Here is a 26,497-nt window from a genome sequence, read left to right as displayed (position 1 = left end):
GGCAGGCTTGAATTATGTTCTGACAGCTGATGTGGCCAAAAAGGAAAAGGGCCAGTTGCCCAGGGTCTACTTTGTGTTGCTGGGAGAGTCTGTGGGTCAGGTCTCAGAGAAGCTGCAGCTGGTCCACATGGAGGAGACGTGTCATCAGTACGTGGCCCATGTGAAGGTGAGTCCTTTTTGTCCTCAAACGTTGATCTCTACAGGTGTTCATTTGGAACTAGTGGAAACTGCTTTTATTGTGCATTACATATGCTCTGACTTCCAAAGTTTTACTTCCCAAGGAGAACATTCACTTCTTTTTCTCTTGAAGTTGGAGTCTGACAGCCCTTTATTGATCTTACTCTGCTGGTCTCAGCCTCTGAGGGGGTTATGGTGGGGCAGGAAACCACTGACACCGTCTGGCCTTGACTTGTTCTTTTGGGTGGTTTCTCATCCTCTCCCCTTTGTGAGGCTCAGTAGTCAGTCTTCTCTGAGGAGAGCCACAGAAGCACATGCCTCTGGGTATGCAGTGATGCTGGATCACACTGTACCTGATGCCTTTCTCTGTGGACCACTACATGTTAGCTTGTAGTCACAGTTAAGGCATTTTAAAATTGGTTGGACTAGATTTTTCTCCCTTGATTACTTTCTATTTATTTTAGGAGTGCATTTTCTGGCCTTTCTCCCCTCTCACTCTAAATAAACTTTCAAATGTTTTTCTCCTCTTGAAATTGTTTGTTAAATACACTTTGCTGCTAATTCAGGAGGCCAGGCTTTGCTTAGCTACAGAGTGGCCCCTATGCAGGCAGGCTCTGGCAGGATGGGGGTCCTGGTAGTGCCCAGTGCTGCAGGAATGGCCAGCCACTGACCCAGAGGTAGAGTCAGAGAGCACAGGCGCTGCAAGGACCCACAGGACCCAGGCCATGGTGGGTGAAATGAATGTGAGTTTTGGAGCCACACAGACCTGGTTTATGTCTAGGCCAAATGAGTACTTTTACCTCTCTGTGTCTCAGTTTGTGCATCTCTAAAATGGGCACAGTGATATTTATCTTGAAAGGTGGTCATAAGAATTAAACATTACATGATGAATATACTTAAAGGACCTTGCATGGAGTTGGACACATAGCAGGCACTCAGCATTATTACTATTTGGTTGAGCCATACGTAATTGCCAAAATTCTAACATTCTTGACTTACAAAAATGGCAATTTCATGTAGCTCAACCTACTATTATTAGCTAGTGGCTTTCTGGACAATAGTAAAAATAGTCTACAGATTGGAGATGAGGTGTCATTCTGTTCGTGTGTTGTTAGTGCCAGAGCAGGAGAATAACAGCTGCTTCTAGACTCTTCTGGATTGTACATAGAGAAATGCCCCACACGTCCACGGTACTTGATCTGGCCCAGAGCTCTTGAGTCCTTGCCCCTGAGATGCTTTTCCATGAGGTTGGGTCACATGTCCTGCCAGGACTCATGCTGGGACCTGCCCAGACCAGCTGCCCTAAGGCCCCGGGTGAAGGCCATTTTTAAAGCAGTTCATGCTGCTGTTAAGCCAACCAGCCACCCGTCCCTCTGGGTCTTAGATTACCTTGGGGGTGTGAGGCTGCCCCAGACAGGCTCACGTCCAAAGTGCCAGGCCTTTAAGTGCCTGTGCTTGGTGTCTCCAGACTTCCTGGAGGCAGGGCTTCTCCCCTTGGGTGTGTTCATACTGGGTCTCTTACAAATGCTTTCCTTCAGGGCTGTTTGTGACTTCTTGCTTTGGCTCAGAGGTTGCTCTTCATGGGTAACTGTCAGGGGTCCAACAGTGCACGGGATATACTTATACTAAAAATTACTTGTTTATCTGAAATTCAGATTTAACTGGGCATCCTGTTGGAAGACTCAGCCTTACCGATATCCTTCCACCACACAGTGGCACCTCTCCATTCCATCAAAACATGGCTGACAAGAAGTGAGACTGAGATGGTGCTCAGAAAAGTGTTTGGAGGCTGAGGCTGGGGCTCAGGAGCACAGAGCAAGCGCAGATCTTTATGTGACTATTTGGGTCATTTTAGGGAAGAGCAAGAGAGCAGGCTTTCAGTGAACTTGAACCTAGAGAAATTTGGGTATAGTTATTGCTTGGCTGTTTTCTCCTGCAAGGAGGTGGGGTGGCGGATTACATCAGAAAGGCACAAGCTCCAAGGCCTTTATGCTTCAAGAGGCAGTGTCCCTGTGAAGCGGTGCTCAAGGGACTGATAATTTATAGGTACGAGGAAAGTTTTTTTCTGCTGGGTATTGTCTGGACCTTAGCAGGGGACCCTGGTGAATGGCAGAGGGAGCCAGTGAGGGTGAACGCTAGTGAGCTGGCTGGCTGACTGCAGCGTGGCCCAGTTGGCCTGACCTGTGGTTTCTCTGGTTGTGGGAAAACAGCTGCGGAGGCAGCGTCTCTTGTGGGGCCGAGGCAGGGAGCAAGGCTTGGGTGAGGGAGTGGCCACCTGACTGCCTCCTGGAGCAGGGCCTGGGGACTGGGAGCTGGTCGTCAGGGCATGAGAGCACGGCGCAGCCTCTGCAGCAAGTGGGGCCTTCTCGGTGGGGCTGGCTGTCGGCTTTATAGACAGCGCAGGAGGATACCTAGCAGCGTTCTGGCTTATCGCACACCATATGGCTAGCAGACAGTGAGGCAGGCACTAGGGGCTGGGTGTGTTTTGTTTAGGCTATCTTTAGGGGTTTTTTTTCTTTAAGCCTATTCCAATCTTTTTTTTTTTTTTTCCTCTTTTTTTCCCTAGAAGTTTTCATTCCATATATGGTGATCAGTATCTCTATTCTACAGGACTGCTTGGGCTCACACCTGCCTCCCAGGCTAGCTGTGTTGTCCGATGCTTTGTTCCGTTCACGGCCCTGGGAGGGCCTCCAGGAGGGCGTAGAATTTTGTGATAAGCCCCATCCTCCTGGGGTGCTAGGTCCATTCTCAATCACCATAGTCAGCAGAGCTGAGACAGTTCCAGCTGCTTCCTTGGCCTCTGCCTCAGAGTCCGCATGCCCCGATTTATCTCCCCTCATCCCCCAAGCCAGCCCAGTTTTGGGGATGGGCCCCCTTCTACCAGTGAAGTGGGCTGGAAACCTCTTGTGGATTTCTGTGGTCACAGGTGAGAGCACACACACCTCCCTTCAGCCTCAAGGCTCTCTACCACTTGGCCTCAGTCTACCTTTCTAGCCTCATCTTCTGCCCCACCTCACATTTTCCCTGGGCTCTTGTCAAGGTGAACTGACCCCTTTTGTCTTGGAACGTGCCTCTCACGCTGCCCTGCCTTGGTTCTTGTGCTCACCTCAGCATCTTCAGCCCTTCAGTCATCAGAGACCAGCTTTTGTCATATCGATGTACAACCACGTACTACCTGCATGTTTTTTGCATTTTGTTTTGTCTTAAACACGCACCTCCTGCAGTATTTTATTTCATATTTTTTCTTTAAACCAGCACACTTTTTGCCTCAAATAAAGTAATTTAAAACAGAAACTTTGTACTCTCCTCTAAGCAGAAAACTGATGATCGCATGCCAAAATAGAAAGTAACCGTAAAAATAAATGCATTGAAGACACAACAATATCCTTGAATTCGAACGGGATTTCCCTGTTTGCCAAGGTCTTTGAAGAAGTGGCCACTCTTCCTGTGTGTGTCAAGGGGAAATTAGGGAGGGCTGGGGAGGTAGTAAAGACCTAATGGCACCGAAGTGAACTTTCTCCGTGGCGCAGTGAGGACTGCAGGGGTATTGACCGGGGATAACTTGCCAGATACCCGGGTCCTTTTATAGAGCAATGCCATGTGCCATGGAAAACCATGTCCTGAGCCCCGTCTGGGGAGCCCTGGCCATGCTGTGCTTTCATGGGATGTGCCTCACCCCTCTTGCATGCTGAAGGTCTGTCTGTTCTTCAAGGCTCAGTCAGTCCACAGGTCTTAAATGTCCTTAGGTAGTCACGTCCTTGGCCCTGGGGATGCCACCATCAGCTTCCTGTCTTTCCCATGCTGCCTGGCTTCTGTTTTGGGGATGATAGGCACAAAATATATACTCGTCAAACCAAACCTTGTTAATGACCAATTAGGTCAGCTGGGGTGTGGGATCACAGGGAGCATTTGATCAGGGTGGGGCCTGCTCCCCTCTCTGTGGACCTGAAGCTGGGAAGTGATGGTGTGAGATGATGGTGAAGAGAGTTGGGATGCACGGCTCATGCTGAAGAACAAATACGAGAGTCCTGTCATTGCTGCATTGTTTTCTGGTTTATAAGTGTTGCCCTGGATGGCGACTGTGCTCCATCCGCAGGTCCTGCCCAATACCTTGAGAAAGGTGGCCCTTTGTGAGGTCAGGTGCTCATGTGTGACAGGCAAACAAGTAGCCTTTTCAGGAGATGGGAAACCAAGGCGAGTTTTGAGTCTACACAGGGACAGTGGAGAAGCCCAGGATAGGCTGAGTACAGGGTCACTTGCCTCATTCCCAACTATGAGGATCAGTGACACCCTCTAGAGGCCTTAAGAAAAGCTTTGGTGAGCAAAACCATGTGTCGGACACTGTCAAGAGAGCCAACTGTAAGGATTAATGTATAAAGGGAAAAAACCCGCTCCATACCAGACGCGCGTTGGCTTTTCTGAGTGGCTGCAGGTGTTCATGAGACCGTTCTTCTATGTTGCTGGAGGATTTTTCAAGGAAGCCTGAACCTTAAGTTACTGCAGCTCCTTTGTCACTTGTGGCGACAGATGCTCATCCTGGCAAAGGGCCGGGCATCACCCTTACCACGTCTCCTCAGAGGCCACACCTTGGGCTCTGCCCAGGTCTTCTCATTTGTTCCCATTTTCACGTCCAAGAAGATGCCTTCAGACCAAGCTCCAGTCTCTGATAAGCTGTGAGTTTGCGCAGTGTTTGGATCCATCAAATGCAGTTTTCAGAGGTGTGAGAGGCTTTTAATTTAAGAAGTAAATAGTTAAGGAAGGGAGATTAATTTGTAGTATATGAGAATTCTGTGTGAGGAAGAGGAGAACAGAAAACAGCAAAGTTTCCTTTTTTATCTAGAAAATAACATGCTAAATCTGTTGGTCATCTTGATAAGTAAAGGAAATAACTAAAAAAAAAAAGGTATAAGTTTTGGGAAAGGGGAATGCAGACCTTAGATGTAGGAAGTTATCTTAAAATTTTGAGGGGGTTGTTAGTATATGCACATAATAGACATTTTTAAAACTACTAAGTGGTATGCAAAGAAATGACATCTCTCAGCTACCTGTTTCTCTGCCAAAGGCAGCCGTGGTTCCAATTTCTTGTGTGTCTTTCAAGAACTTGTGAATAAATACACAAAGCTGTGTGTGTGCACCCCTTTTGTTTTACACAAATGGCAGCATGCTGTGGCACACGGTCATGCAGCTTGCTTTTTTCTTTTAAAATGCTCGATGGCAGAATGGATAAACAGATATTGGTAAATCCATACAATGGAATACTACTCAGCAATAACAAAGAATGAGCTACTGATATACACAATAACATGGGTGAATCTCAAAAGCATTATGCCAAGTGAAAGAAGCCAGACACGAAAGGCTACTAGCATAATGATTCCATTTATATGACATTCTGGAAAAGGCCAACTAAAGACACAGAAAGCAGATCAGTCGTTTCCAGGGGCCAGGGATTAGAGGGGGAGAGGGAGGTGGCAATTGCCTACATAGAGGCATGAGGGAACTTTTTGGGGTGATGAACAGATTGTAGATCATGATTGTGGTGATGGTTATATGAGTGAATATGTTTATTAAAGCTCATCAAAGTGTACACTTAAAACTAGTGAATGTTTTATACATAAATTTATTTCAATCAAACCTTGTTTTTTTTGGTGAGGAAGATTGGCCCTGAGCTCACATTTGTTGCCAGTCTTCCTTTTTTTTTTTTTTTTTTTGCTTGAGAAAGATTGTTCCTGAGCTAACATCCATGCCAGTCTTCCCCCATTTTGTATGTAGGATGCCGCCACAGCATGGCTTGATCAGTGGTGTGTGGGTCTGCACCTGGGATCTGAACCCGTGAAACCCAGGCCACCGGAGCAGAGCATGCAAACTTCACTACACCACCAGGCTGGCCCCCAAACTTATTTTTTAAATGTATGTTGGAGGCCATTCCATATTGGTACATGTGGTTTCCCTGTTCTTTTTTGTGTCTGTATGGTCTTCTGTGGAAAGGCTATTCCTTGATTTATTTAACCTGTGCAGGGGATCGTCCAGATGTCAGCTCCAAGCTGACTTCACCTGGAGTTTGTGTACTAGCAATCTCAGTTTGCTTCTCAAGAAGTGGTTCAGGGTCCCTTTTTGGAAGACCTTCAACCTGCCTTGGGAAGGGCGATAGCCCTTAAACATGAATGGAATGTCTCCTCCTGCAGTCAGCTCCTCTTCCCTGACTCAGTCCTGTAGTGTCTTGGTCGAGGGTTTGTTAGGACCCCTGAAGAGGGCAGATGGAGGGGCCCTGGGGGTCCCTGAGGTGGCCTTGGACATGTGTCCTGCAGAGGACCAGTGTCTCAGCCGTGGCACATCCAAGGAAAACTGGGGAGACTTTTTTTCATTCCTGCAGTCTTTTCATTCCTGCAGAGCCTTTGGTAGGCTCTCTTTGTGGGTGGCACAGGTGGCCTGAATATGTGCTAAAGGCATGCTGGACAGTAGGGCAGAGGAAGAGGGAAGACTGAGATGAGTAGAAATGATGTGTGGGAAGCCGCCATAATCGTCCAGCTCAGCTATAAAGCTGCTCACGCGACCTGCTCTGGTCACATGGATGTCACTAAGTGACTGGGAGTCTTGGCTTTGGAGACCACGCTTGAAGTCAACCCGCTGAGTGTGGGTTGCTTTGAGCTCATCCTCTGGGAGGCCATGTTGTGCATAGCTGGAGAGCAAACTGAGGAGGAACCAAGGATGGAAGTGGTGTGGTGAAGGTTCCACATGGGTGTCGATATCTTCCTTGAGTGCCACTTGGCCACTGTTTTCTTTTTTGGGTGGAATGAAGGGTTCTTAGTCTTCTGCATTGAGACAGTGCCACAGGAGACATTATGATTATTGAAGGCAGGTGCAGTGATTCTAATCCAGTGGCTTTGCCCACCTCAAATCCTTTTTTGAAATGAGGCTGATATAAATAAACGTAGAGTCATGGCATTGGCATTTTACTGGTTTTATCATAGGCTTATCCCAATTGTTGTGGGTGAAGTTTTCATTCTAAGAGGGAACTTTCTGTTTCTAGTTATCTCCTTGCTCTGGGTTTACCTGTATACTGTTGATGTCTGTATAACACCAGTATTCTCTGGAAGTCACACATGATAATGAGTTCTATCTCCCTGATTTTGTCTTTATATTTGAGATGTGATTATAATGGATTACAGAGATTTTCTTTCCTTCTCAAACCTAGAACTTACATATTCATTATAAGAGTGATTCCCTTCAAAGTAGTCATCTTTTAGGAGTTCCTCTTTTGGAATTTCCTCTGGGGTTTATTCACTTTTTTAAAGATTGAGATATACTTGACATATAACATTATATTAGTTTCAGGTGTACAACATAACAATTTGACATATGTGTATATTGCAGAACGATCACCATAATAGTCTAGTCAGCATCCTTCACCACACATAGTTATCAGTTTTTCTTTCTTGTGATGAGAAATTTTAAGATCTACTCTTAGCAACTTTGAAATATACAATACAGTATTATAACTATAGTCACCACACTGTATATTACATCCCAGGACTTATTTATTTTATAACTGGAAGTTGTAACCATTTTTGCCCACCCCCCACTCACCAATCTGTTCTATCTATGAGTTTGTTTTTTTAAGGTTCTGCATATAAGTGAGGTGGTATTTGTCTTTCTCTGTCTGACTTATTTCACTTAGCATAATGCCCTCAAGGTCCATCCATGTTGTCACAAATGACAGGATTTCCTTCTTTTTATGGCTGAATAATATTCCATTGTACATATATACCGATTGTCTTTATCCATTCATCTATCAGTGGACACTTAGGTTGCTTCCATGTCTCAGCTCTTGTAAATAACGCTGCAGTGAATATGGGGGTGCAGATATCTTTTTGGGGTTAGTGTTTTCGTTTTCTTCAGATAAATGCCCAGAAATGGAATTACTGGATCTTATGGTAGTTCTGTTTTTAAATATTTACTTTTAATAGTGGCAAACTTTGGGAGTTAATTTGAATTTTGGAAGCAGCCATATTTCTCTACGATCCTCTCTAATAGGGAAAACATGAGGTGTGATAAATACAGAAATTAGTAGTAAAGAATTTAGTAATTAAATCCCTTTTGCAAGTGATTCTACCTAAGAAGAATTCCCGCAATATTTGGAGTAATAATAATGGAAGCAGCAAACACTAATTGAGCATTTATTTAGTATGTGCCAGTCGTTGTTAGTTACTACTTTTAATCTTCATTTTCCCCTCAAACTAACGTGAGAGTTACTATTTTTATCCTCATTTTACAGTTTAGAAAGACAAGATATAGAGGAGTTAAGGGGCTTGCTCAGTGCTCTACGGCTGACAAGTAGAAGAGGTGGGACTTGAACCCAGCGGGTCTGGTTCCCAAGGCTGGGCTCTTAACCACTACACTGTGACACCTCTCGTAAACATAAGCCACCACTAACTGAGTCCTTGTGTGCCAGGTCCTTTTCTAAGGGCTTTACGTGGATAAAGACGGTAACTTGACCAAGGTTGCAAAACTGGTTAGAAGCTTTACTGGGATAAGCATGTGGCCTCCAGAGGTGGCAACTTTTGATGAATACTTTCTGGAGCAATGGTGTGCTGGTAATGTGTAACAACCAGCTCTCTCGGGGGAAAACCTGATTTACAGCATTTTGCTAGTTCCCCTGGTGTAAATATTCCCACCAAAGCTGATTACACGCTACCAAGGGGACATCACTGAATGTGGAGTTAGGAAGACATATGCAGTACCACACTATTGTATAGTATCTCCACCATACATTAGAGAATACAGCAGATCTGAATAACCTCAAGAACATAAATGATAGTGAAGTATAATAAAAGTGATGAGTTTTGAGTATTTATTACCTTTATCTTAATGTAATTTATTTGATTGTAAGTTTATGCGATTTAACTTGAATAATGGCTGTTTTAACCACTGGCTCATAAACTTTCTGAAAATTTAACAGTTGGCTCTTGCAGGCTGGCTGCAGCGAGCTCCACTGGCTGTAACTACTGTATCTGTTGAGTTGATAAGTTGGTCATATTGCTCAAGTCATGCCTTACACACAGATGTTTGATTATCAGAGTCTTTTTTCTTCCTGTTTCCTCTGGCTTTTAAAATTGACAAATCATAGGAAAGTTAATTTGTGGGATCAGTTTAACCTCCGGCCACAGCTTTTATACCTTTATGTTTGGTTCAGAGGCACTCTGTATTTTGACTGAAGTTATTAGATGGTTTAATAGTTTCCATTTAAAATAATGGAAAAGCTTTTATTTAAATTTATTGAGCTCTTCATTCCTCACCCTCTATCCCTTGCATACGTGTTGAGATTCTGTTCAGCAACCCTCTACACACTAAAGAGTGATGAGCTGATTGTTGAGTTTGCTTGGAGGAGAGAAGGGGCCTGGTGAAGGGGAGGGATTACCTCCCATAGGACTGTCTGTGCCCTGGAAACCTCCTTGCTTTTGAGTCTGAGTTTGGTCCAGTCCCAGTTAGTGCAGGTTGGCTGGCTGCTGCTTGAATCAGTCTTTAGCCCTTTGGTTTTCTTGCTTGGTGACTTGATCAAGTAGAACCTAAGGGCTGGTCTTGCCCTTTCTCACCAATTGCTCTCATCAGAAACAGCATATCAAGGTGGCCCAAATAATCATTTTCCTCGTCTTCTCTACTCCTTCCTGAGGCAACCATTCCCGGTTGTTGAGAATTCTCAGACCTAATAAGTGAGCCTCACATGGGTCAAGAAACAACAGGCCTGGGAGCCACTCTGTAGAGTAGCTGATCCTTCAGTCTACCCTCAAGGCCACCTCAGCCAGGCCACACAGACTCCAGGTTTGGAGGGAGCTGTAGGTGTCTCTCCTCCCAAGTGGAGCATTTGTGTCTGAGACACATCCAGCTCCATGTGGAAGGGCCCACCGTGGCCTCTGAATGAAGATGGATGAGTCGGGTGGACTCATGCACGATGTTTTCCTGCAAAGGCAGCAGACCAAAGGGCCGGTTTGCTGGCCATCCGGTGTGTCTCTGTGGCTGGCCACAAGAGGCTGGAGGGAGTGGCGCAAGTCCAGACTGATAATGAAAGTCATGTGTTTGGGTGGGAACTGCAAGAAGGGGAAGCAGGGGGATGAGAGCTCCCTCTCGTGCTGTGCCTCACGTTAAGATAGGATGTAGATAAAAACATCCATCACAGGATGATGACTGTGTCTGGGTAAGGGTAGCCGTGGGGGGTTCTGCCCAGAGAATTCCTCTTCTGAGGAAAGATTCTGAAGCAGTAAGTATTTGAAGGAGATGATTATAATAATAGGATGACTTGCTTCACCACCTCTCTCTGCTCCCTGGAGCAGAGGCAAGTTCCAGCACCTGGGAAGGTGATAAATTGGGTCATTAGTAGGGCTTCCAGTACCATGGCATCTGCGAGCAGTTCCTAGTTCTCACTGATCTGTGAATACAACATAATACCCTTGCCTTTCACAGAGGCATCAGTTAGGAACTCCGTTCAACTGCCAGGAATCGAGACCTGACTACAGGGGCTTAAGCACATCAAGATGACCTTTTCTCATGTAATAAGCCTTCTGGAGGAAGAGAAATTGCTGGTGTTATTTCAGTGGCTCAAGGATGCAATTCTCTTGACTTTTCGCTTATTCAGGAAATATGATCGAGTGCCTACTGTGTCCTAGGCTGTGTGAGCCTGCAGCTCCATCTGTGAAAGACAGAAATCCTTGCCCTCTGGGAGCTTACATGTCAGTGGAGCAGACCCACAGTAGATATAATAAAGAAGTAACTTAAAGTGTGTTAGGTGACCAGGGCTACGGAAACAAAGAAAACAAACAGAGCGGGTGAAGCAGGTTGGGAGTGCAGGGTGGGAGTTAGGGTGACCTTATTGAGAAGGCAAGATTTGAGCAAAGACTGGAAGGAGCTGGGGAATTAGCTAAGTGGATTCCTGGAGGAAGTGTTCAGACAGGGTACTGAAGTGTTCAGTGTGTTTGAGGAGGAACAGGGAGGCTGGTGTGGTAGCAGAATGGGAGGAGTGGAGGTCTGAGTGGCAGTGGCTGGTGTGCGTGGATCACATCAGGCCTCACAGGCCGTGGGAAGGACTTAGTCTTGATTCTGAGTGAGATGGGAGCCATCGAGGGGTCTGAGCAGAGCAGGGATATGGTCATACTCTCCACTTTAAAGTGAGGGCTCCTTACTTGAAAAGGACCCTTCTGGTTGCTGGGTTGAAATGGCCTGTGGAAGGTGGGATAGAAGCAGGAACATGATTAGGAGACTATTCGAGCATCCCGGGGAGAGAGGTTGGTGGCTCCCCGCCTGGGGTGATAGCGCTGGAGGTGGGGAGAAGTGGCTGAATTCTGCATACAGTTTGAAGGTGGATACTGAGGGTTTAGTTGTCAGGTATGAAGGAATGAGATGTCAAAGGTGACTCCAAGATTTTCAGCCTGAGTGACTGGAAGCATGGAGTTGTTGGTGTCGTCTTCAACTGGAATAGGGAAGGTTGCAGGTCAACCACATTTTAAGGGGAAGATCTGGAGTTCATTTGTCAACACACTGAGTTTGATTAGATGGCCTATTAGATGGTGGAGTGGGAGATGTGTATATACAAGTCTGCTGTTTAAGTAGAGTCTGAGTTGGAGGTATAAATTTGGGAGTTATCAGCAGATAGATTGTATTTAAAGTCATGAGGTTTGATGAGATCACCAAAGTGGTGAGAGAGAGAGAAGAGGACCAAGGACACTCCTAGTGGGCACTCCAACACTAGGAGCACCTTTTCCTCATAGTCCCAAGGTGGCTGCTGCGTTCCAGCCACCGTGTCTGCTTTACCTGCAGGAAGAAGGTAGAAGGGGAAGGCTCTTCCCATCTGATCTGAGGTCCCTTTAGAGAGCCTTCAATGACTTCTACTAACAACTCATCGACTATCCATGTCTTAAGGGAGGTTGGGAGATGTCAGTTTTAGCTGGACATCTTACAAACCCTAACAGTATAAAGCTTTGCTGTCCAGTAGAACTTTCTGTGATGGAAATGTGCTATGTCTACACTGTCCAATATGGTGGCCACTAACCACATAGGACTATTGAGACCTTGAAATGTAGCTAATGCCACTGAGGAATAGAATTTTTACTTTACTTTTAGTTAAGTTTAAACTTAACCACATGTGGCTAGTGGCTACCATATTGGACAGTGCAGATACTGAAGCTTGATTATTAGAGGAGGAGGAAGGATGAACACTGGATAGGCAATTTGCAGATTCTGCTGCAAAAAAACATGGAGTCTTCACAGGACATTGGCCATAGAAGTCAAGCCTCACAGCCAAATAGAAATATAATTAACTGGGTTGAAGTCAAGTTGACTGTTTCGGTTTGTACTCACAAACATTGACTGAAACCTGAGTTTCAAGAATGCCATAGAGCATAGTCTCTCTCTCCTGGGTCCTTTTGGAATGTTCACACACATATGTCTGTATGCACATACATGTGTCCATAGGCTGTATACAGTGAGGGGAAAGGAACAGTGTCAGGACCAGGAAACTTGGATGGTTCACCCTGAGCTGACCACTCAAAGAATGTTGCAATCTTGCATTCACCCTGAATCGCTCATTTAAAAAGTGTCACAATCTTGCATCTGGTGTTTTCTATTTTCTTCTCTGTGGCATGAAACTATATAAAAGGTGGCAGTGTAGAGGATGGAGATGGAATTACTGGGTCAAAGCGGGAGTCGGGGGGAGGCATTTTAAGGGTTGAGACATACTGCAGAGCTGCCTTTCAGTATAGAAAGGCCCTCCTTCCTGATGCTCCCACTGGTACTGGGTGGAGAGATTCCTTTTCCACTCGGTATTTGTGAAGCACATGAGTTGAAGCACTCTCCCTGCTTGGGATGGCCTGGCCTGGGCAGGTCTGTGGTTAGCCACGTGGTTTTAGGCAAGTTGCTCTAGTAGCTGGCCTCGGTTTCCTCTGCTGAAAATGGGAAGAAGACTACCGACTTCATAGTAGGGGTCCGGAGAACACTGGGCCCCTTTTCCCTTCTCCTCTACCCTGTACATGCTTTACTTAGCAACCTCTGTGTTTGAGTGGGTCAAGACAGCTTTCATAGATGTTTAGGGGAATTTTTTTTGTTTTGTTTTGTTTTTTTATTATTATTTTTTTTATTTTTTTATTTTTTTTTTTTAAAGATTTTATTTTTTCCTTTTTCTCCCCAAAGCCCCCCGGTACATAGTTGTGTATTCTTCGTTGTGGGTTCCTCTAGCTGTGGCATGTGGGACGCTGCCTCAGCGTGGTTTGATGAGCAGTGCCATGTCCGCGCCCAGGATTCGAACCAACGAAACACTGGGCCGCCTGCAGCGGAGTGCGCGAACGTAACCACTCGGCCACGGGGCCAGCCCCTAGGGGAATTTTTTTTAATGATTAGAAGCAGATGGTGAAAAGAAGATAGAAATTATGGAGCAAATAGGAGATATATGTGGGAAGAGAAGAGGGCAAATGGTAACACAACTCTCCCAGTTGACATCTTCCTTCATCATCCGGAACAGAGCAAGTCAGAGCCACTGAGTTATCTTCATGAGCTGGTTTACAAGGGCGCCTACAACTTTAATGTGCACACTAGTCACCTGGGGCCTTGTTAAGTGCAGATCCTGATGCAGCAGTTCTGGGGTGAATTTCTCACAAGCTCCCCGGTGATGCTGATGCTTCTGGTCCATGGACCACACTCTGCAAAGCAAGGAGCTGGAAGAAATAGGTATCAAGAGTTACAGGTAATGAGTCAAAGGATGAAGATCATCAGCTGGCAGTTATCTAGGCTGAGTGGCCCTCCTGGGCCAGATGCTTCTGCCCTCACACTGATGGTCAGAGAGTTCCTTGTCAATGACGTGGAGCCTTAGTTTTAGTAGGAACACTCTGGCTTCCTCGTGACCTTGTGCGGCTTGCTGGCTCACACTGATGCTTGGTAATAGAGGGCATGCCCCTTACGGGAGGACTGGCAGGCTGCAGTTTCTTCTACATTCACTCACTGTCTGTTCCTGGAAGGACAGTGTCATCAGCAGTCAACTTACTGAGCACGACTGACCTTTTCAGCCGTTCTGTTTAACTTCACTGGAGTGTGTCGGGCACAACCATGTCAGAAATGTATTTCTCTTCCCCAAAGATGAGGAACTTCTTGAAGTACAAGCTCTTATTAAGCAGAATAGTTTAAAATGGTTTTTTCCTTCTCCTTTCCTTCGGTCTGCTCTCTTGGGGCAAACAGAATGAGAAGCCAACTTAGAGAGGACAGGGGTTCTTCCTGAATTTGTGAGAAAATGGTGGTCACATGAGTTTTCTTCCCTGGCAGGTGACAGTGGGGCACCAGCCTCCTGGGTGACCTCTGTTTTCGAGGATGGGGAATTTGCTGGTTGTAGTGAGTGTGGATGACAGAAAAGCTTCTATCATCAGGCAGCCAGGGAAGCCTGCACACTGAGGAAATCCACCCCTTCCAAGTGGCTGCCCGCAGGTGGCTTTTAGGGTCTTCTCATAAGACAGACCTAGGTCATTAAAGTGGGGCTAATCGTGGGCCCAAGAAACAGTCTACCCATATGTATCCCAGAAGTTTTGTGTGAAGAGGGTGACAGAAAATTGCTTCTTTTTCTAAATGCATTAGGGCTGTGTAAATAGAAGAAATTCAGTGGTAACAATAATTGCAATAATACCTATCTTTTAGTGGACATCTTCTATGTGCTAAGCGTTTTACATGCACATTTAATCCTTAGAAGAACCTAATGATATTATATATGTAAATTTTATATAATTATATACATATGTATATAAAAAAATAAAATCCCATTTTAGAGTTGGTGAATCTGAGATTTAGAGCATTTAATTTACTCAAGATCTCACAACTGGTCAGCAGCAAAGTCTTGGGTATCAGTCCCATCTGGCAGCTAAATAGTTCTGCAGCCTTGAAGAAATGTTTAATCTTAACACTGGGCCCACAAGCAATGATGGGTGCTGTAATTATTATTAACAAGTCCATCTGAGGAAGTGGAAGCCCTGGCTCTTGGAGGCCTGTGTCCGGGTGAATCGGCCCTGGGTTTCCCATGTTGGTTGGAGAACTTGATACACAGCTGCTCCTACATATGTGTGTCCATAGCTCATGTGCTGTGTGGCAGGAGAAAAGCTCAGGTGTGGGTCAGTGAGCCCAGAGCAGGGGAGAGGCCTGGGTAATGGAGGTTCTCTTTCCCTCTCTTTGATCTTCCCAGTCTTTTGGCCTCAATCGTGTAAAAAATAACTGTCATTTAAGCCTCTTTTGAGGAACTCAAGGTCTGGTTCGTGCATTCTGCCTAGGGGTGTGTCGGGTGCCAGGCTCTGCTGGGTGCAGGGAAGTGAAGGTGGAAGAGACCCAGGCCCAACCTTGAGAAGCTCAGATTGTTTCACACCTGAATTTGGGGCACTGTCTCACTTGGCCAGTGCTCAGCTTTGTCCCTCTCATCTGTCCTTCTCTGTTTTCAGTTCACTTCTACACGCATCACTGATACAGTGACCTATGTCCAGGCATGCCCGGGACAGCCCTGGTTTACACCTGTTGTCCCAACATAGTCATTAATAGTTCCCCCTTTCACTCTCAAAGCATTCCAGTTTGGATGGTAAATGATGTGAGGCACTCCACTTATTGAGCACCCACTGTGTGCCAGCCACTGTGCTGAGCCCTGGGGAGATGGAGACCAGAAAGACACAGCCCTGCCTCCAAGAAGCCCTGGGTCTGCTGGGGCATCTGTTGTGAATGCTGCAACTTGGTGGGTCAGGCACGCCCGTTCTTCCATGCTCATTGCTGTTGGTCTTGTTGCTGCTTCCTTCCCACCACCTCTACCTGTGCCAACCTTGATTCCCTCTCCAGATTTTAGCTGTGAGGCTCCCTCTCTAGGGTAACTGCCCACCACCCTGATCCTCACCACCCTCCTTCCTCTCCCCCATTCCCCAGGTCGGCTGCAGGCCTTCTTCCTGCCTGTATTACTTGGTGTCTTAGTCTGCTTGGTCTGTCATACCACAGACTGGATGGCTCCAGGACAGTGAGCAATATATTTGTTGTGTAAGCCATCCAGTCCAAGATCAAGATGTTGGCATGTTTGGTCTCTTCCAAGGCCTCTGTCCTTGGCTTGCAGATGGCCATCTTCTCCTTGTGTCCTCCTGTGGTCCTCCCTCTGTACGCGGCTGTGTCCTAATATCCTCTTATTAGGAGCACCCTAGTCGTATTGGATTAGGGCCCACCCTAAAGACTCCATTTTACCCTAATTATCTCTTTAAAGGCCCTATCTCCAAATATGGTCACATTCTGAGGTGCCCAGGTTTAGAAATTCCACCTGTGAATTTTGGGGGACATAATTCAGCCTATAGCATTTTATCTTCTCTATTAGATTATCAACTCTTTTAGGGTAGGGAGCTTATGAACTTGGTACTGTGACCCTGGGCCATGCCTTATATGGAGTAGGGCGTCCAAAACACTTGTCAAATGATTGATTAGGTTTCAGTGTCATTTCTTCCCTACTTTCCATTCCAAAGGATGAGTAGAGTTCATGGACTGAACTTCAAAGGAGAGATTTTTTTTTCCCTGATGTAATGAATCAAACTTTTCTGATCCTGGAAAGAATTTTGTGGATGAGACTGTATGAACACATGCATATAATATAACCATTTTGGGGTCATTTAAAAAAATAAGGAATTTCTTTCTGGGTAACCTCTCTCCTTGGGTCTTGGGTATAAACATAAAACAGGGAAAAGGCAAGGACAAGATATTTACTGCAGTGTTGGTATGAGGATAAAATGAGACCTTGCTTATAAAGTGCTAAGCTCAGCACGCTGGAAAATATGCAAACACAGACGTAAGAGTCTTCTATAAATCCACTGAGCTGGAATTTCCAAGCAGGTGTTCTCACTGCCTCTCTTTAGCCTTTTGTGATTTGGGGTTTTTTTTTGTTTCATACCAGAGACCCACCAGATGGTGACGGTGGAGTCACATGTACACTCTGTCCACTTGCCCTCCCAGATTACTTAACCTGCTTCAGGAGGAATGAGGGAGGGACCCAAACAATGTCAGGAAACGGTTCAAGGCTGTCTCTAAGAGACCACACAGACAGTTGCCCCATGTAGAAAGCCAGCTCTGTGGCTCACTGGGATGCTCATTGGCCTGGTGGCAAGAAGTTGATTTAGGTGAAGGGGACCCATGCCTAGGCCTCAAGACAGAGGTGCCTCCCTTCCTCTTCCAGGACAGGAGTGGTCCCCACGGTGGAAACTCTAGATCAGCATAGTCCTTTCAAAATGTAACACAGGCCACATATGTAATTGTAAATTTTTTAGCAACTATCTTGAAAAAGTTAAGAGGTAAGATTAATTTTAATAACATATATTATTTAACCCAGTATGTCCAAAATGTTATCATTTCAACATGTAATCAATATAAAAGTTAATGGGATATTTATGTTCTTTTTTTGTACTAGGTCTTTGAAATCAAATATGTATTTTAGCCACATTTTATGTGCTCATTAGGCACATGTGGGTAGTGGCCACCATGTTGGGCACTGCAGATCAAGAGTCAAACCTCATATTCACTTTGGAGGACCTTGGGATTGCTGCAGGGGGCCTGACTGTGAATTCATATATGTGAACGCATTTCCTTAATTAACTAATAGTAAAAAGTGCAGCTTCCATTGCCTGAGCTTCTGAGAAATATTTTAATATTACAAAGGTTGCCTTCATGCTATGATTAGGAAGCATGCTTCTGAGTCTCCTAAACTGGAGTTCCTGGAGCCCGAGTGTCCGTGAACCTGGTGTTGAGGGTCTGCAACATCTTTTCAGCATTTCGGAAAGCCTTGTGGGAGGCACAGTGACTGCCATTCAGCTGCTGACAATGTCAGCGCCATTGCTTTTTGCTGATGTATTAGTACAGTTTGCTGGTGATCCTGTGCTGATCAAAGTTTCTGCTTAGTTTCTGATCACATTGTAGGGATTCCTGAGGTCATGCTTATAGGAGGTAGGGCTGAGTATGGGTAAAGATGTTCTTGGGGCTAGACATGTTTCTAGTGTCTGTGCTCCTCACCCACAGGTGCAAGAACAGACCTTCCAGGGACTCATTTGTCAGCCCTGTTAACACTCAGGCTTTGGTGGTACGAAAGGTGGGTGAAGTGAGTGAGCACTATTGCTAGTTAAGTGCTTCCTGTGTTGAGGTCAGGATATAAACATTTCCTGTGTGCCACAAATAATGTTCCCCACCTGTAGTAATGCCTGGGAAATGCACCTTTGGCCTTCCTGCAGCTCCTCTGCCTACAGCTGCTCTGCTGGTGGGGTTCCTCCTATTCTCAGAGCAGAGAGCCATGAATAGGGCGCTGGGGGCCACTACAGGTGTCCCTTAGCTCTGGCCACTTCAGTTGTGGGAGAACATCACTATGTTTGACAGTCCATCCAGCACTGGGTGATACAAATAACCCAAAAGTCCTTCCTTACGCTGAACCAGAGTCCACCTCTGTGTAATCACAGCCCCCTCCTAGTTCTGCCCCTGAGTAGCCACAGGCATCTCTCTGTCTGTCTCTCCAACCCCCTACTTCCTGTTTCCTCTGGGACTCAGGGTCCTCAGTTCCTTTGGGTCTCCGGTTTGTTATTCCATTAGTGAATTATCCATACCCTTTGTTTTTATTCCTTTCTTCCTCTGTGTTGACCTTCTAGAGACTTTTCCCACCCCCTCAAAGTCAGGAGAAGAAAATAAAGGAGAAGAAATTCAAACTAGCCAGTTTTACTCCTTATCAACAGCGGTGTAGGAAGATGCCTACAACAGGAGGTTGAATGGATGTGTTAATTCCTTCCTGTTAGCCAGTTCCCTCCAACTGGTTGATCTCATTCTATCACCTGGACCCACAGCTGACTGCATTCTTCTACCACGTTGGCAGTTATATGTTGGTCTGGGTTAAACAGTGATGTTTATCCGTGGGGCTTTCCTTCTGACATTTGTTCCTCTTTCATCTTATACTTCCTTGGGCTTGATGTCCTCCTTCCCATCTACTTGGTGAGAGAAATGTCAGCATATAGCAGACGGTATCCTTACCTGAGCAATTAATGAGCCAAGAAGTTCCAGTTACAACCGGAGTAGTCCTGGCAAGAAATATACATGGATTCAAAGAGGTGTGGGATAATTTTGTTAATGACAAAGCCGTGAAGAGCTCCTAAAAGATTGGAAGACATTTGGCATCAGAAACTGTCTCATTTCTCTCCATATCTCCAGCACCGAGTAGAGTAATTGACCTTGACTAGTTGCTCAATAAATGTTCACTGGAATGTTAGAAGAAGCTGGACTATGTCCAAGGTGAACATACGCCCAAGGTAGTCTACTAGAAGTTTACAGTGTTAGCTTTTACATTTAGGTTGGTGATCCAGTTTGAGTTAATTTCTGTGTGTTGTCTAGATATTCTAGAGTAGATGTGAATAAAAACATTCTGGTTGATTGTAATTGTAGATAGATGAATACCTGTCAGAGTATATGGCCTGATGATCCGCTTAAAAAACAGTCACCCGAGAGCTCCTACATATTAAGGTTGGCTTCAGAGACGGTAGCCAGCAACTCCCCCCACCCCCCACCTCGAATTTGGGATTATCATAGCTAAATCTTGGGCTGAAGCAGTGTGTTTTCAACCAGCCCTTCTGGGGGACTGTGGTACGAGTGGTGCTTAGCCCACACCTTGCTTAACTCCGAGCTAGGGGGTCTGTGGGTAGAGAATCCCACTCTCCCATTCTGCATGTGCCAGCACTTTTTCTATTCGTCTCCTGTTGTTGAATATTTCAATTCTCATTTCCCCTGTTACTGTCATGCTGCAGTGACTGTCTTTGGGCCCCTGGCCATTACTTCTGGAGGGTAAATTCCTATCTGTAGCTCTGCTGGGTGAATGTTACAGTCACTCATGTTCCCTGCAATGTCTCCTTTGGTCCCTAGTGCTGTGCTCATACTCTGTCCCACCTATCTGAAAGTCCTGCCTCATATAAAATAGACACTGCGCTTGGCTTGGGTTCGTATACCACCTTTTCTGACAGGCCCTGGTGTGTTTGTCATCCTGGGTGTCAGCAGCAATACACAGGCTGATCATTTTTATGGAACAGTCTTTGATGACACCCAGGTCCCTGTTTAAATCACGTGGACAACATAGAGAATATTATCCTTTATGGCAATACTTCCCAAAGTGTTTTTTCATAAGATGGTAACAGGTTTTATGTCAATAATGAAACAAAGCTCTGTATTCAAATAAACTGTGAAAAATACTGTATTTAACGTTGGACAGGTTTCTTTATTGCAGGACCTCTCAGCTTTAGAAGCCAATGTACACAAAGGGGACACAGTCTTCAGCATTTCTGAGATGTACTTGACCACAGAATACTTTTTCTCCTGAAGTTTAGGAGATATTGCTGCAATGCAGACTAGTTTTTTTCTAAATAATTTGACTTTACACCTGTCGGTGTCGCAATCCAATGTACACATCAGGATAGATGCGGAGAGGGCTGATGGCCACTCTGAGTTTATTATAACCAGCGTTTCAATATATATGTAACTTACAGCTGTTAAACATACACAGGTGTTCTGGATGAAGTAATTAGCGAATGCCAAGAATTCTTAGTGATTTCTCAAGGAGCCCTCCCTTGGCCTCTGTTTTGATATTATCATGTTATTGCTGTGCTCCTATATTTTTGTCTCGGAGCAGGCAAGGTCTCTTAGGCAACGGTCCCTCCTGCTCCCGGTATCGATATCGTTTCTCTATCTGTGCCCCCGGGCGGCCGCTGCCTGGCTTAGGTTGCCCCCCCAGGGGGTCTTACCCATCCTTGGCTAACCGGCCTTCTCACCTCTGGGTCACAGTTTGTTGGCAAGCTTTTTCCAGTGATTATTAACCCTTCCTGTGTCAGGGGCGGCTACAACACCTTCTTATTTCTTTTCTCCCTGCTCAGGCGGATACTCTTCTTTAGCTTCATATTTTAATAATGGAAGAACATAGTGATATTTCACATATAGAGATTTTTCTCTAGGTCTTTCTCATCGATAAGACCTGTTTAAAGGTATGGCAGGCCTAGGACCAATCTCTAGGGTGCCCACTATTTATAGACCTCCGTCAATCCTGTGGTGACTTAATTGTTTTGTTATATTTTTGGTGACCTCCTACACCCTGGAGGACTTTCTAAAAGCCCATATCTCATGCTAAATTTAGCTGGACTTTTAGCAGGCTTGATTGATGGCTGGTCTTAATGGAAGAAAATGTGATCCTCTCTCCTCCTTCCCATCATTAAATTATTACTGATTTATGACTAGAGGAAGCAGCCGCTGGATAAGTGGGTGTCTTTTTTAAAATTGTGACACATGACAAAGATGGATATATTTGCCCCTTTAGTTCAACAGGCATCTGTTGAATGCCTGCGCATGCAAACACGGTGCTCGCCTGGGGCCCTGGTGCTTTCACAGAAGAGTCTTGGAACCCAAAACAAAATTCCCAGGGCCTGGCTCTCCAGCCACGCCCATCCCCACCCAGACTTAATGAGGAGAAGGCTAAAAGAAGCCTGTGGGGTTAACAGATATTCCAAAACACCAACCCTAGAGAGGAGTAACGAGTGTTGGGATTCAAGGCACAAGTGATGTTAGAGTTGGAACAAAACAGGCTGGATCTTGGGCTTCTGAGTACCTGTCTAATTGCTGACCCAAGGGTCAGTGGTTCTCCTGCAGTAAGCCATCAGTGAGTGAGGCTCCAGTCACACTGGAGTATGACTTCCACCTCTGCACTCGCCGGCCTGCTGACCTGAGGCACGTTTCCCACCTCCCAGGTTCCCCAGTTTCCTCTTCTGTAGAATGGACATAATGTGGGATTGTAGTGAGGATTCATGGAGATAACTTGTGCAGAGTGCCCCAGAGGGTGCTTAGTGCATATGGTTCTCCTTATGGGTCCATTTACTTCCCCTCCCCTGGTTTCCTAGGGAGCCTGGAGTGTTACCTTGGCTGCTGATTAAAGGCTAAGTTGTTACAAGCAGGGACACATCCCTCATGTTATGGATAAGCCTGGGCCAAGGTGGGCGTTAGAGGGAGTAGAAGAGACACACATATATATATAGAGAGAGAGAGAGAGAATCTATTTAAAAAATTTTTTCATTTTGAAATAATTTGACTCCTAAGAAGTTGCAAAAATGGCATAGAAAGTTCTCATGTACCCTTTACCCAATGATAACATCTTACATACCTATAGTACGTTATCAAAACTAGGAAATTGACATTGATATAGTACCATATTTTTTTTCTTAAAGAGTGATCAGTTCAAGACTAGGAATCTATTTATTTTCAGCACAATTGTTTGAGTCACCTGCTTTAGCTCCACTTTGGTGAGATAAGTGCTGGGGGTCCTAAGATGGATTAGTCACAGTCCTCAGCAAAGCTTGGTCACAGAGGAGAGAGATCTGGACCAGGTGAGTCTCATGTGTTCCATCAGCTGTGGCTTATGGCTGATCCACCTTATTCTTTAGAATTGACTGTCTCATGAGGGTAGTGAGTTTCTTATCCCCAGAGATATTCAAGCATAAGGCTTAGGATCGCTGTCTCTAGCACTAAGAGGGAGCTTGGACCAGATGCTCCCTGAGTGACCTACTCTTTGAAAATCCTGTGATTCTCTTGATTGCTTTAGCAGAAATTGCAACTAACATTGACTAGACTGAATCAAATGGTACTCCATGCTGATGTAGTTGCCCAAACAATCACCTTCCTGAGCTCTGGTCTAATTAGTTCATGTGAATTAAATCCTGTACTCTGTATACCAGGCTTTGTGCTAGGCCTTGGAGTACAAAGATGAATAAGACGGTGTGTGTACAGGCAACATCTAGTGGGGAGATGAATACAAATACACAACTGTAATAAAGTGCCATAATACATGCAGGTATGAAGTACTGAGAGACTCAGAAGGAAGTGGTTAATTTTGTAGATATCTGCAAGGCCAGGAGGATGTAAACTTGAAAGAGGAGCTGGACCACAGATGGGTTGGAGTTTGCTGGATTGATAAGGAGTTGGGGGTAGAATCAAGGGAAGCAAAGACATTCCAGGGAGAGGAAACAGCACCTGCAAAGGTCCTGTGGCATGGCCTTTGTATGCATGGGAGATGTTGAGAAACCTTGGTATGACAGATTGTAGGTTCTAGGGGGCAAAGTAGTGGCTGAGCATGAAGCCAGATTAGATTTGGCCTCCAGTTTACACTGATGACAAAATGTTGGTACTCCTGAGAGCTGCTTTGAGAAGGCATATCATTAATTCATGCCAATGAGAGGTTTTAAACTATCTGAGGATCATACAGTTGTAAGAAACCAGCTCCCCCTAAGTGGAGTTGGTCAGTGGTTTTGCCATTTCCTGAAGCAGCTGCCTTGATCCCCCAGAGTCCCAGCATTTCTTCCCTGGGCTTGGCCACCCTGGCCTCGGCTGACCTCCTTCTCAAGGGTACAGCAAAGCTACAACAGGATGCACCTCTCAAGTACTTGGCAGCTTTTGCTGGACAGCTTCAGAGTCCTGTGGGCTATTCTGGCTGTCACTATTCTTACACATTGAGTGTTCCGAAGATTCACACACTGGATCTCAGCTGGTGGGACCCTTTGGGACAGGAGTGGAGGAATGATGCAGCTGTGAATTGCAATAAGCAGTTTGGGAACCAGATTGTTTTGCACATTTCTTCAGAACCACACAGAGGTTTGTATTTCTGAAATGGATGGATCTGAGTTGCTTCTCTCCAGCAGGTGGGTCACTCCCCATTCTGTTGCCCCTTGGTATTGTCTATCAGACTCACTTTGAGATATTTCATTATAAGTCCAATCAAGGAACATATGAGGTTCCCAGGGGAGGAGGATCTATCTCTATAGTTGACTTGGGTGAGGACCATTGGGAACATTTGTGTCTTTTCACCAAGGCAAGCTTTGTCATTTGAGGGCTTCCTTCAGTTTCTGAAAATACAGAGGTTCTATTTTTTTGAGGAAGATTAGCCCTGAACTAACTACTACCAATCCTCCTCTTTTTGCTGAGGAAGACTGGCCCTGAGTTAACATCCATGTCCATCTTCCTCTGCTTTATACATGGAATACCTACCACAGCATGGCTTTTGCCAAGCGGTGCCACGTCCGCACCTGGGATCCGAACCGGCGAATCCCAGGCTGCCAAGAAGCGGAACGTGTGAACTTAACCGCTGCACACCGGGCCGGCCCCCAGAGGTTCTCAGTGTAATTCTTTTTCTTTTTAATTGCAGAAGGAGAATAAGAATGAAATGGAATAGCACAGGGAGTAGAGAGATGAGAAAACATTAGGAAAAAATAGTCCAGATTAGTGCTAGGTGAGAATCCAAGTTATGAGAACCTACTGATGAGAGGTGGGCAGAAATAAAAAGCCCTAATTCAGTGATTTAAATAAGGGCTCAGATGAAACTGTTTGTATTGGATGCTAGGAATGTATCCAGCAGCAATGGGTCCTTCATATATTAGGACCATCACTCTCCAATTTCCTAAGAAGCTGGGTCTCTCCAGGACAGAAACATATGGCCCACTTTTTCTGAGAAGGAAATGTAGACTTTAGGGATGATAATTTTTTTGAGGTTTTTTAAATATTATCTACAAAGTAAAAGTTTTTTCCTTAACTTAAAAGTTGAATCGCTGTAAAGAGTGATCGCCTCATCAAACTTATTTATAAAGGATAACCCTTCAGTTTGACAGTAAGAATTTACTGAACTATGTCAAACAAATTGACTATTCATATGGGGGATGATGATTTGAAACAGAAGAACAAGCCCAGTGGACAGTCCCTAGGGAGGTTAGCGGATCTCATCAGAGGCACTTGCTAAGGGCAGGAGGGGATACATAGCAATACTGAGTGCCCAATTGGCTGCTCCCTGGCAGGGCAGTAAGCTGGAAGCAGCATATCACATACATGAGTTGTCCAAGAGATTGAAAGAGCATACAAGATCTGAGCTATGTATATGAGAACTAGGGTCTCCCAAGACTACATATGTGTCGCTCATGGCTTTGCAATGAATGCAGTGATGACTAAGCAAGATCAAGATGATTGGGCAAGAAGGCTGAGCTCGTCCCATCAGCCCGCCTAGCAAACTCAGAGGGGCCCTGGGTGTGAAGTGATTCAAGTGACTAGGGGTGCTGTCTAGGCATTAGCCAGAGGTGGGGCTGGGACTCAGACAAGATGAACTGGAGCCCTCTTGTGGTCCTATAATTCGGGTCTGTGGCTCTCATTTGAGACCAGTGATTTTCAAATTTTAGCAGACATCAGAATCACCTGGAGGATTTGTTAAGACACAGATTACTGGGTCCTACCCTGGGGTTTCTGATTCGGTGGGTCTAGGGTGGGAGCTGGGAATGTGCATTTCTAACCACTTCCTGGAGATGGTGATGCTGCCGGTCCTGGGACCACACTCTGAGATCCATCCATCTAGACTGCAAAGGAGGTCTGGAAGATGGAAGTAATCTGCTTTCTACTCCTGTAGGAACTAGGAGGTCAAGTAGATTCCTAGGGCTGGGGGGGAGAAGTCCTTGTCTCAGTCATGTCTCACCATCTGAGCACCCATCGTTTCCTTCTGTCCTTCTGTGTGCCCTTCAGTCTCAGAAATTCAAAAAAGCAGCTCATGACACTGCGTCTTTAATTAAAGAAAGAAGATAGCTGAACTGCCTGCCTTATGGGGTCTGGGCTGGAGAGAATTGTGGGGTTTTGTAAATTATTTCCATAGCTGGTTGAGTTCTGTCTTAGAACTTCGCCAGGGTCCGAGCCAAGTGATGTAGTCCATTAACATTCAGCTGGAACCTACTGGGTCCTGCTCTATAAACATGCCCAGGGTTTCTGAGGATGTGAGCATGTCATTCGTGTACTGAGTCAGTTGGAGGCAGAACAGATAATATTTCTTTGCTGTGTTCTGATGAAAGTACTTTTTATCTTTCCCTTGTGTTTCTTCAAGGTGTCTGGAGTGTCAGGATATTATGAAGAGCACTTTTTAAGTTCTCAGTTATTAGATAGGAAATGAACTGAATGTGAGTTCATATTTTACCCTCAAGAAAAGTACCTTAGGGAGGCGTTCTGGTGCAGTGGTGGAAAGCATGACCCTGTTTCAGAATGTCTGGTGTTCCAATTCTGGTTTTGTCACTTCATCACTGTGTGATGTGACCTCCCTACACTTCAGTTTCCCCACCTATAAAACTGAGATAATACCAGAACCTATTTAATGGGATTATTGTAAGGACTAAATAGGGTAGTACATGTCATGCAATTAGAATTGTTCCCAGCACTTATAGAAAAAAGTCAATACATTTTAGTTGTTACTGTGAGCCTCGAACCATCAAAAGACCTGTAA

At 45.3% G+C, this 26,497-nt stretch overlaps 1 protein-coding gene across 2 annotated transcripts in view; it reads left to right on the top strand.

Annotated features, from left to right (window-relative positions):
• Nucleotides 1-26,497, top strand: part of ITGA9 (integrin subunit alpha 9) — a 331,203-nt gene that overhangs the window by 89,065 nt on the left and 215,641 nt on the right. For both annotated transcript variants that reach the window (XM_001489074.5, XM_070237987.1), the window contains exon 15: nucleotides 6-166. In XM_001489074.5, the coding sequence (XP_001489124.4) occupies nucleotides 6-166 (161 nt within the window). The remainder of the gene's footprint in view (nucleotides 1-5; nucleotides 167-26,497) is intronic.

This window comes from Equus caballus, chromosome 16 (genome assembly GCF_041296265.1).
Source record: "Equus caballus isolate H_3958 breed thoroughbred chromosome 16, TB-T2T, whole genome shotgun sequence".
NCBI lineage: Eukaryota > Metazoa > Chordata > Mammalia > Perissodactyla > Equidae > Equus > Equus caballus.
This window is presented reverse-complemented; position numbering and strand designations above follow the sequence as displayed.